The sequence below is a fragment of the Dermacentor variabilis genome, chromosome 7, assembly GCF_050947875.1.
Source record: "Dermacentor variabilis isolate Ectoservices chromosome 7, ASM5094787v1, whole genome shotgun sequence".
In the NCBI taxonomy this organism is placed as follows: domain Eukaryota; kingdom Metazoa; phylum Arthropoda; class Arachnida; order Ixodida; family Ixodidae; genus Dermacentor; species Dermacentor variabilis.
In genome coordinates this window covers 86,766,965-86,779,336 of record NC_134574.1, presented here as the reverse complement: position 1 = coordinate 86,779,336, position 12,372 = coordinate 86,766,965, and the positions used below count along the sequence as shown (strand labels likewise).

At 44.5% G+C, this 12,372-nt stretch overlaps 1 protein-coding gene across 2 annotated transcripts in view; it reads right to left on the bottom strand.

Annotated features, from left to right (window-relative positions):
* Positions 1-12,372, bottom strand: part of Coq6 (ubiquinone biosynthesis protein COQ6, mitochondrial) — a 39,416-nt gene that overhangs the window by 22,347 nt on the left and 4,697 nt on the right. For both annotated transcript variants that reach the window (XM_075698736.1, XM_075698737.1), the window contains exons 5-8: positions 11,837-11,947; positions 6,264-6,371; positions 4,251-4,313; positions 3,091-3,198 (exon numbers count right to left, since the gene is read on the bottom strand). In XM_075698736.1, coding sequence (XP_075554851.1) covers positions 3,091-3,198; positions 4,251-4,313; positions 6,264-6,371; positions 11,837-11,947 — 390 coding nt within the window. The remainder of the gene's footprint in view (positions 1-3,090; positions 3,199-4,250; positions 4,314-6,263; positions 6,372-11,836; positions 11,948-12,372) is intronic.

The window sequence follows — 12,372 nt, the reverse complement described above, 5'->3', positions numbered from 1 at the left end:
ACAAATGCCACAGTTTCTACAGCATGCCCGCCATGTGTTCCTATGTCACTGGCAGCTAATCGCGCCCATCTGTTTCTGTCCCCTCAAAGTGGACATGGCTACGTTATTGCCGCAAACTTGCCAATATTAACAATATTATTCATTACTGATACGGAAGAAACTGCATCAATGCATGTAATGTACTCATGTGAAGAAAAAAAATCACATTCGGCGCGTTCGGCTTGCTCCGCCGGCAGTCATTTTTGTTTTGGTGTCCCCCACTACATACAGCAGCAGCCACCTATTTGTTGACCTGTTGTTATTCTGCAGCAAATGTGGGATGAAAATGTTTTTTTTCTTTTTGCTGGAAATTTAACCCGCGTAATGATTGCACCCCTGAATTTGCGTCAATTTTTTTTTACAAGTGTGATCATTATGCGAGTAAATACGGTACCTGTGCATTTGTGTGTATGCACGTAAAGCTGGCTTCACAAGTTGCCCCAAATCTGAACGCACTTTCTGTGAAATAGACTGGTGTGCTTACTCCTCAACACGTATATAGCTGCACACAAACATGACAGCGCACTCAAATCGTGTGACATTGTATGGTTATGGCCCCTAATTGCCTCGTTCACTGCTGCACGTTTCCCTGGCACACTCACTCTAAGACCTTCTCCACACAACTTCGGCTCATCAACACTGCAACCTTGAAGTTTGGGTGCACGACGTCAGTTGCCTAAGTGGCATACCTACCACCCTTGGCATGCAATAAGCAATCTGCACACAGTGCACATTAAGTACAGCCGGGGGCAAAAGTTTGAGAACCGCAAGCAATGGGGAAAACAAACAGACAAAAAACGGGATTATGTTGCCCTCGGGTGCACAAGGCCTGCAGCACAGTTCAGCTAGCACAGAAGGCCCTTCTTGATTCCAGACTACATGCTCGCAGAACAACGAAATTCAGCTTTTTTGCTGCACCAATGTTCTACAAGCTTTTCTCCCCAAAAATGCAAGCAAGCGAAGCATAACTCTAAAATGTAGTTATGTATGAAATCTATTATTCAAATGACCAGTGAATTGAGAAAAAGAAGGTAATTTTCAAAGCTTCAATGGTAATAAAGCATCGGATGGTTTTATATTGGAAAAAAGCATGTTCATGGAAAGTTTCACTATGGGCAGATGTGCACTGAACTGGGAATTCAACAAATATGCTCACTGAGAAAAAGATACTGCCAGTGATTTCACGTGAAGTACTTCCTATTGCTTAATGTGTACATCTGGCCAGCAGCAAATATATGGGACTCTGCAAAGGGACTCTGCAATCATTCTGAAACCCCAATGCCTAAGATGAATGTCTAAGGCAAGGGATATTTAAAGGCACAGCTCTTAAAGGGACACTAAAGGCAAATACTAAGTCAAGCTAAAGTGATAGATTAGTGCTAGAGAATCTCCAAGGCCTCAATATTATTGTGGAACAGCCTTAATAATCGAGAAATCGAGGTAAACGCAGGTCATGATTAGAGACTCCCCCGGGACATTCAAGCACTTGTCCCATGAAGAAAGCACTCCTCAATTAAATTCGGTCACTAGTACTCAACTACTTGTTGCAAAAAACATCCTCATATTGTATTATAAGATGAAATAAAATGCTACTTGTCCAGTTCCATTTCATGGTTAGAAAAAAAGAACTAATTGAGATTTCTGTTGACAACAACGCGGTTAGTCAAAAAGTTTCGTTTTCGCTTGACTCTGCGCCGCCCACAGTTTCACGTTTCAATGCTTTCCTGATCACGTAGTGCTGCGCTGGTTTTGCTGGCTCACAAAACGTGCACAAACTGCAAGTAGCAGAGAATTCAACTTCCATGTGATGTCGTGGGATGGCCAAACAGTCTACGCCATTTGGCCAAAAAGCAGCTGTAGCGGTGAACCCGCCGCTCTGTCTTGGTTCAGTGCCACCGTCTTTCGGGCACCGTTTTACTCACCGACGGCAGCAAAGGGCAGTGATGCCATATGCAACATCACCACTCCCCTGGTTGGGCGGCGGGAGATTTGAATTTCGAAAAAGGTATTCGGACCCTTCAGATACAATTTTCTCATAAACTAAGTCTTTTCTTGGTGCAACACAACCATTGTGAGGTTTCTGGAGCGGTATTTAAACAGTCAATGTTGACTTAGTATTTGCCTTTAGACTCCCTTTAAGAGGAGGCTTTACTTTGGCGCTAACTGATTTTGCTATTCGAATAAATGTGACACGCAGAAATTTTCTTGTCACACAACCACTCAATCAATATGAATTAAATTCGTTTCACTTAGGAAAAGCTGAATTCTACCAACTAAAGGAAGCAGAGTTTTGATCTGGCGCTGTATACTTGTATGAAAATTGCTAAATATCTGTCAAGTTTAAAAAGAAGCTGAGGCATAAAGTTTATAGTAAATGCATAACTTGCACCAAATAAAGATGTTGCAGTTCTGTAAACTGCGTGCATTAAAGCATCTGAAGTGGACAAACATAACACGAGTTTACAGCTCACGTTAAATTGCTACAATGTCTAGAAGCTTTTGCAAAAGACCTACTCACCATATTGTGGCGTAATCCAAAGCAGTGCAAAACACATCAATTCTGTCTGCTTTAGATGTCTCAAATGAGCTTACAGAACTATGACTTTTTTTTTATTGCTGAGTTAGAGTAGCAAACTTAATCATTTAGTTAGTTCCTTTCTCAATCTTGCAATTTTCAGAACGTTTTGTAAAAGCCCTGATCGCTTGAGCCAAAAGTATGCAGTACAGACTCTAGGGAGTCGATTTTAACTTCTTTTCTTAAGTGCAATGACCTCATAAGATTCAGTGCAGTGGATTGCTATCCAAATGATTTCTCCATTTTCGCGCATTTAGGTGGGAGCCCCTGAGGTAATGGCACTTCTGAGGTGAGGTGCCTGTTAAAATGTTAAGCATCAAGAGTTGAAGCTTGCTTACGACCGAGTGATGACTGGCATTGGTGACTCACGTCAACCAGCGACTAGTGAATGCCAGATGAGAGGATGAAGAAAGAGCTTGAATGAGAATGTAACAACAAGCCAATCCATGTAGAGACTTAACAAGTTAATGACTCACAAGGCTCTTGTTGAGGGCATCCACAAAACTGTCCTCTGGCAGCTGCATCAGCTTGTCTGCCAAGTCTGACCGCACTGTCCACACCAACGAGGAATGTTCCGAGTCCAGCTGCAAAAGGCAGGTTCAGAGTCTATATGTAGTTACAACTTGTCAATTACCTTTTGATCACAGAACACTCACTACAACATGTGATTCAAATTTTTATAGAAGCTACACAAACCTTTCGTACCTGCGTAAAACAGGCCATTTGTTTGGTGTTTAACAATGGCCTGCCCACTATAACTTAACCTCGTTGCAATGATACAGGATAAAACAAAATATTGGATATAACAAAGCAAGTGAAATTCCTTGTAACATCCCCATAGAGATCCATGTACATATTTAAAACTCGTTTTAATGAGGCAAAATTGTCTTACCAATGAATATCATGAACTGGATTTGTCTCCTAAACCCAAAAAGTACCTAACCCTTGCATAACTCCCAGCTCCCTGCACTCAATACAGCAGTGAGCAACACTGTTCTTGCACGCATCTGCACGTAATTGTCACCACTGAACTTGACTGTTTCACAGCGGTGCTGCGCACACTGGCACAGCTACACCTGTGGTGCAAACATGGGACTGAGATTACAGAAATGGATAACATGAACGCTGACTTATAAATGAAGTTTATTGTGCAGTGGCAAAAGATATGGGCAAGGAAAACTGCGACAATGTAAAAAATGCACGCAATGAAAAATGATTCCACCTATGACTGAGGGATCCTGAGCACGTGTGGGAGGTCAGTCACGTAGATATACACGGTCAGATTTCAATGTTTATTTTTCCACTGTCGATGCACGCTACGCCTTATGCACATACCCATCTACCAGTGCTTCACGGTGTGCACAAAGGAATCTAGCAAGGAAATCAAGGCCACCGTCACACAAGGATGCCAGGTGCAACCCAGATGCACACTGCACGCTCTCGGGTCACCCCGGGCTCCTACATATATTGCTCCAAGAGCAGACAATGTCCTGTAGGAGAGGGCATTTTATGGAATTTCCGGGTGACCCCTTTGGCACTTGCAAAGAATGTGCAAACAAGTTTCTTGAGTGATGCGCAAAGCAACAGTCATGTTGTAACCCTAACCATAGTGCCAGCCACAGTGCAAGAGACTCACCGGCAGCAAGGCCACCACACCGTTCGGCAGGAATCGTTGCCACGCCACTGTGTTGTCCACCGGCTGCAGCAAGCAAGGAGAAGAATAGCGGTCCCCACATGAGTTCCTTGCTTAAAAGACAAACCAAATATCAAGTTTGCATCATCCACTTTCCCAAACTGATGACAGCCAAGACAGGTGGAAAGGCATGGCTGCGCGTGAGCAAAAAACATGAGAGACATGAAGCAGGGAAAGTTTGTTGACCCCTCTGGCTTGATTAACTGGTTGACTGACATGAATAAAATTGGACACATTCACTATTCTGTCGCTGCCTTCACCAGGGACAATAAGTTATTAAATGAAAAAATTATTGGGTTTTTACGTGCCAAAACCACTTTCTGATTATGAGGCATGCCGTAGTGGGAGACTCCGGAAATTTCGACCACCTGGGGTTTTTTAACCTTCACCTAACTCTAAGTACACGGATGCTTTCGCATTTCGCCCCCACCAAAACACGGCTACTGTGGCCAGGATTCGATCCCGCAAATTATTAAATGAGTAAGGAATGATAACATGTCGATTTGACCACGTTCCTACAATAAAGACTCCTCTGGCAAATCCCAGACATCTTATAAATGCAGAGCATAAACACAACCTACTTGCACTCTGCCGTTTAAGGCCAGTGGAGGCAGCTCACTATGATTAATCAGTTTCAATAAGTCACTTGTATGAGTCCTGTCCCAATTGGTTTACTAAAGCAAATAGCTTTCTTTGGCTTAGCAGTTTACCCCGCCGGTCAGTTGTTGATGGTTGGTGGTCAGAGTCGGCAAGGAAAACACTTTCTCATTTTCTCTCTCGCGGTCTCATTCGCTGACTTGCTCATTAGGGCTAGTTCATTTAGCCTGACAATCATTGTTGATGGTTTTTGCATAAATCTTTAAAAGGGCAGCACCACATACAAGAGGCACATTTCAGAACTGCAGAACATATAAAAGCAGAAAGAATTTCATGGCAAATTTTGCAGCCTCAACTAATGTTAGTTCTATGGCCACCGCAGGACTGTTAAGCCAAAATCTGGCTGCATTTTCATTACTGAAATAAGACGGGATATGTGAAGGGTTGCCAAGGGACCTATGCAGTAAAATGGGGAATAGAGGAAAGGTAAAGGGAGAAATAAATGGGCAATTATCCATGTTCACTGCTTTCACCCTGCTTCCTTTCTTTTCTGTTTTCTTTTTTTTTTACATTTAGTTTAAGTTCATTAGTTCTCTTGGCTGTTTAATGTCTGCCATGCTGTGATACACAACCCTTCTTTAAAATGCAACCGTGAAATTACTGCTGATACTGTTTACTTCAAGATCTGTCAAATGAGTTTTAACAGACGTTTCTCTCATCTGATGATGAGCTTTCCACAGGAGAGAGAGCTCTCTCCGCAGTAACTCTGCTTACAGAGACAGAAACAAAAACTGTGAAGATATTGAGGAGGTTATTTGGGCACTTCTGATTAGCACATTGTTCTACATGCATGCAGTGAACCCACGCCCCTAACAAAAACCTAGCTCCAAGCATAGTCTGCTGTACTTCTGCGACGCCTACCCAGCGACACGAACACTAGAAGTCACAGTCACAGTCACATAAGTTGGTCACAGTCAACGCAGTGTGGCTAGGGTCCCATCCACTCCTTTTCATTGCATTTCATGTGGAAGCAAAGGAGTGGCAGTGGTGCGTGGGGAGAGTTGTCAATGCTCTGGCAACAACAGGTGTAGAATGTCTGGCAACGCGGCACCTCCATAGTGGACCACTGGCTTTCATGTATTATAGAGTGACCAGGCAGGCATTGTAAAAAATAGAGGAGCCCATTCAAGGACGCCATACAGGAGGCCTTGGGGTACCACAAGGCCTAAATGTAGGACACATGGCTGTCCTGACAAAACTACGTTGGGACTGAGGTCCCTCTTATGAAAGCTAGGACAGCATTGGAAAACCTGGAATGGTTGGCAACCTTAAAGAGGGCACACTGGTAACGTGACATACCTCACACAGCTTCACGGTGGCGATGATGGACTTTTGGTTGTAGTTCCAATGGAGGCACCTGACAGCCATGCTTTTGCGAACTTGCGAGTTGAAACCATCTGCTCCCACCTGCAATTCAATAAAACTGTAACAATGGAGGTGTTGGCAGCTTAACTGTGTCAGACATCAATGCTTTCTATGCTTTTATACACACCATATCCCTAATGCTCTTTTTTTGTTATGCTCCGTCTACGACAGTGACTTTGCTGTTCTTAGTATTTTTCTTTTATACGCATCACATTTTGCATGCAGGCAACTGCGTTTCTTATTACAGCAGTTGTCAAACTTGGGTTTGCAAACATCTTTCTAGGTTCACATGCAGCTGACAACCCGCTATCTGATCAAGCCATAATCTTCCAGTCTCGTTTTGTTTGCGCAATAGTGTCCATGGAATGGCATATGGAAAACACGGACTTCAGATGACTTGTGTGCGTCACTCTTAAGAACTAAGCTGGTATTACTATTAAGAAAAAAATGGGAGGAGATAGGTAAGAAGGGGACCATAAAAAGGCTGGTCGAGAGAGTTACTAATATTAAATCCTTCAACACTACCCTTTATTGTTCTATCTATTTGTCTAGCCACGGGTGTTCTTGCATTCCAGTCTAGCCATGCGTGGCCTTAATACCTCAGTACCAGCTCTCATACCTGGTAGGTAAGATTTCATGTGCATACATCTGTTTCCTCTAAATATATATTAGTACTGTTCATTCACAGGTACAGCATCAGTCATAACTTTTGAGGCCACCACATGTGTGATGACAGCTGTTATGGGGTCACATGACACAAGCTCCCTGCTGCTGTTGAAGATGCTGCACTCTGGGGAAGTCCAGGAGGGTGCAGCTTTTCACCCCAATGTTCCATACACAGCACAGACTGTTTATAATGTAACTTTTCAAAGTTGCAAATTTAGGCACAATAAGTGTTACCGCACTACAGCAAAGACCCGCTAATACGTCATTGGGGGAACGTGGATCAGGTGGAGCATTAAGCGACATGCTAATTAATTGACAGTGGCAAATGAGCAGCTATAAACTTACCGGCGAGAAAAGAACTATGTCTTAATTCTCCCTTCAACATAAATGAAGGCAAGTTTTATTTGCGAGCAGGCTGCAAAAAAGTCTGATTTCCACTTGCCACAGTGGCGGCCTTGCAACGATGACAGCATCCTCAAACTGAGCAAGGCTGCAAACCAGTTTCTCCATCAGGTCCCACCTTGTGAACGCCCTCACGAGGATAAATGCATGCGGCCCGTCGCAGACAGGAGCATCACCCATTTCCACATCGTAGTGGTGAAAGGCGTGGAAGTGCCAGAAGCTATGGGAGCCGGAAACACGTCATGATCATTCTGTTGTGACGTCACTATCGGTGGGGTCTGATGTTCGTGAAAAGTCCATGCACCAGAATTTCACTATCTATGGGCTGCACGCACAACATTGCCATGATTCTTGGCTCGTACGTGCCGAAAAATTAATGCACTACACGCTAACCATTTGGCTTGCGGTAAGGGATTGCAGCTTAAGTGGTCAGCCAATACATTAAGTTCATTGGTGACAGGATGCGGGATTCATCATGACTGTACTTAAACCAGAATTACTTGTTATGCGGGTACGTATTAACAAGATATTATGGTATAACAAACAACATTTTTCAAAGGCTGTGCAAATGCAAAACATGTAGACCGAGCAGCCGCGTGTGTCTGGGAACCGAACCATACGACCGGGATGTGCCCTCACTTTCGTTGGCGAGGTGGTTGCTCCGCTTTCCAAGTGCATACGGGCACCATGAGGCATTTCACTGACTCTACGCCAAACCACAACTTTAGCCGCCAACTCCCAACGAAATGGCACTGCTTAGGCCTAACTGGCGAAGGTGTAAAGTGGCATGCTGTTGCTGGAAGCCTGCCCTCGATACATATCCATTCCTGTAGATAAATAATGGACATCTGGCGTGAGACCAACATGCACAGCTGAACTGACGGCAGCACACATGGCGCAGGGTTTGCACGCAATTATCTGGCAACTACCACGAACTCATACGCAATTGTTTGTATGTGTACATAGTGGTAGGAACGGCGAAAGCTTGCATGAGGACAACGTTGCGAAACGATAAATTTGTGAAGCACAGTTTAAACTGACAGCATCACGGAGTCAAGGTCGCAAGCATGACATCTGCACTTCGCGCCAACATGCATCACGACGGGTGAATGCGAAATGCACTCTTGGGCTTGACCGATCTTTCCACTGTGCTAGTGTTGTAAAAATAACACATTTATTTTACCCTCAAAATTAACTTTTTCGGCCTGCCCTATAATCCAAACAATTTTCCGACCCCGTTCATGCCCAAAAACATCAGTCGGCACACAAACTGGAGAGCCTAAGAGCAACAATGTGGGAACAATGCGCAGCAATGCGGACGGCGCGCCGTTGACAAACAGCCGCAGGAAAAGGCTTCATCCCCTAGGCAGCCCCCGCGTGTGCACGCTGCGCAAGCATGCTGCCGCCGTGGCCTTTCTTTTCCTCCTTCATTCGCTCGCTATGCGTCTCCTCCTCCTCCTCATCACCCTTGTTGCTCTCCCCTTGGCCGACGCACGTCGTTCAGAAGCGCACTCGCTACTTCGCTTGTCAGTGGAATCTTCCAGCAATCTTATTATACCTCGTGTTTCGTATCCCACTGCTGCATTATAAGTGGTATGCATATACACTGAGTATTGTGAGAGGATAAACGGAAATCTGAATAGAGTGCGTAATATCTAGTCCTGCAGTATAAGCAGTTACGTCATAAGTGGTCTAAGCTGTAAACATGTGAGTTTACAGTCGAACCCGGCTATATCAAACACACAAAGAAACACCTATCAGTTTGATATAAAGCATAATTCTACATAAGCCTGCTAAAGAATTGGATGTCATATAAGCACATACCGTTTTACTGATGAAACTAGGTTAGTTTCCCATCAAATAGTTTTATATTTTCTTCTGCTTGGGCAATTTGGCTGCCTGCGACACACGCACTTCTCCACATTGTCTAAGGGTTGGAGCAGCTGAGGCTGCAACCTTCCACATTCACGCAGAAGCAGCGGACTAGTGCGAGTGCATGAGTCGCCTCGGAGGATGTGGGCAAAGGATCATCGTTGCTTTCCTCACTTTCACTTATGCTCGGTATGATGTCGGCAATGTAGTCTTCGTTGTCGGGCCCTCTCGTGGTCGCGACACCATCATCTGCACTCACAAACTCATCGACCATTGATTCATCAACAGCTTCCGGAAACTCTGACTGCTCACTCCAAACTTCGGCAACACCGGCAACGGCTTCATCGCATTCATCAGAATTTACAGTCATCACCGAGCACGCGGATGCCGGCACGTCTAAAGCAATTTTGGATGAACCACTTGTACATGGCCCCGCGCACGCGTCGGGCGCCACAAGCACCGGGTCGTGAAATTGGCCACTTTAGCCCTAATCTCCCCCTTATTCTTCAAGATTGTGCTGAGAGTGCTCCTCGGCATCTTGCACACTGTGGGGACATACGACTTCTTTGACCCGATTTATGATTTCGAGCTTCACGACCAAAGGCGAATTCTGCCACTTCTTCATGACAACACTGCGGGAGAACGCCCACAAGGCGCAAACACAGTGAACCAGAAAAGCAGCGAGACAACTCGCACTTGCGCCATCTTGCGCGACGAGGGCACAAGAGCCTCTGATTGGCTGTCTGAGCAAGCGCTGCAGGCGGGCCAGGATCATTTTTTGCAGAGGGGTGTCACCGGCTTACCTTAGGCAGCACGGTCATGGTAGGGAAAGCGGTTGAATGGAGTCGCGCTGCCGGGTTTCCCCACCACCGTGAGGAAAAGCCAACTTCTGGGGGCACTTTTCCGCCACTTGAAGTTCAATATATTGGGAGTCGCTGCTATTTTTGTTTGATGTAAGCGTAATAATGCTATATATACGCATTCTAACTATACCGTGTTCAGAAATTGTTCGATATATAAAACAATTCGATGTAAACGGGTTCGATATAGTCGGGTTTGACTGTATTAAAGTAAACTTTGTACAATCAAACTTTTATCAACCTAAGTGAACTTGTCCAGCGTCCACTTGTTGTGCTCATTTGTCATGGCTATACCAATGTCATACAGAAAGACAGCTTGGTAGCTTTGGTATGTGTTGGAGCGCAATCTTGCGACGGCTTGGAAAGCAAGCCATTGGCTTGGCCTCACCTGATTAGTCAGAATATCGCTTTTGCCAGTTAAACCACCATTCTGACCAATACACTAGGTCATGTGAACGGCTCTCTTTCCAAACCATTATGAGATAGCACTACTGAGTAATCTGTGAATGAACAAAGTCGAGTGATATGTAGCCATACTTCAGTCATCTCACACCCACTCTTGTGTCTTTGTAAGCTCATCGTCAATTTTCACACTCAGCTGTAACTCCACTAACTCTTTCAGTCAACCTGCCACGGTCACAATGCAAGCAGAATTAATAAATGCAATTTCTTCTAACAGTTACCAGTACCTAAATTTACTACTGGGATTCTCTACTGAGCTGCTGCATACAACATTGCAGGAGGTGTTCAAGCGACGACTGGCTCTCAGCATTACAAGCAGGAAAGTACGCTTTCTTGAGTGCCCAGATTTCCAGCAGAGGAGGGAGACTGTAATTTCCACAATAGCTGCCAGTAGAATCACTAGCCAACTAATTTTATCAGATCAGCTTTTTAAAATAATTAATTCAGTGCACACAGTGCAATACTGAAAAGTGTCTGAAATTGAGCTTGGTACGGTTTCACGACGGAAAAACAGTGCAGCAAACGGGACAAGAAAACGAGGACTGGAGTAGGCATTGACTGCCAACACACGCATTTATTTTGAAATGAAATATATATTTTACTTAAAAATCGACTGAAAGCCACACATGTGCCCTCAAAGAAAAACAAAACAGGAACCTCCAACATTGACATGGAAGCAGGTAATCTCAAAATCAATCTGGGCAACTGATGGAAGGCTGACACATGAAGGCACCTTGCAGCAATGCATAGTGAATACCTCGTCGATTTCACGAGCGCTGGTGTTACGATACCTGTGGAAAAATATGCATCTGATCAAAAATAAGTTTGCATTTGCCGCAATGAGTGGCCAAATTATTGCCTGTTTTTCAATTCAAGTTACCAGCATGCTCTCACAGACTGATACGAGTGGTTTGTCTGATGTAGAATGGCACAAGTACACATATTGTGGCAGGCAAAATAAACGCACTTGTTGGTATTGAGCACCTGGTTCCGTCCTCCCTTTCTCGTCCCGTTTCTCATGCTGTTGTTTTTCTTTTTCGTGCAATTGCAAAATCGCAGCTTGTACCTTTCGCAAGGCACGTCTAATAAACAGGAATCCTGGCACCAGGAACAGTTCTGACTCTCAAGATGCCCATTTCCAGATCCCTGGCAAGATGCGCTGGTGCTCGCACATTGCATTCCCCATGCAGTCAATACTTGTGCGATATTAAAAATCTGGGAGGATGTCCAACAGCCAGAACTTACTAGCAGGGAGGCTTCCAGTGGCTTGTCTTCTCCAAGCACATGGATTCTGACTGGTGGACAAGGGCCCATCGGGTCAAACCTCTCTAATGTTGGCAGCTCGTAGTTCATCACCTGCAACACAAACAGTGCGGGGAATTTACACCAGAAGGAATGTACATTAGCAATGTTGTTGTCACGAGCGTACAAACTCAAAAATTCATTCTCTTGGCGTTTATCTGCTAGGAGCTGATGACCTGCAATACTGTATCCACTATGCAGGAAGGTGCTGTACATTAGAAACATGCCCAGTAGCATAAATGATATTGATGTGCCACTTTGCCAAAAAAGTACAGTTCCATAGCAGTCAGACAAATGTACGCTGTGGACAATGTCAAGGGCAAGCTGCCATGAGTGACGTAGTCTCAAGGCCCTTGTTTTTCTTTTCTTTTTTACATTTGCATCAGAACATTTTTTCTCCATGCTCTCAAATCTGCCATGTTTTAGGGTGCTATTGATGGTGCATTTTTAGCTACAAAACTACTTACAGAGTCAGCAGC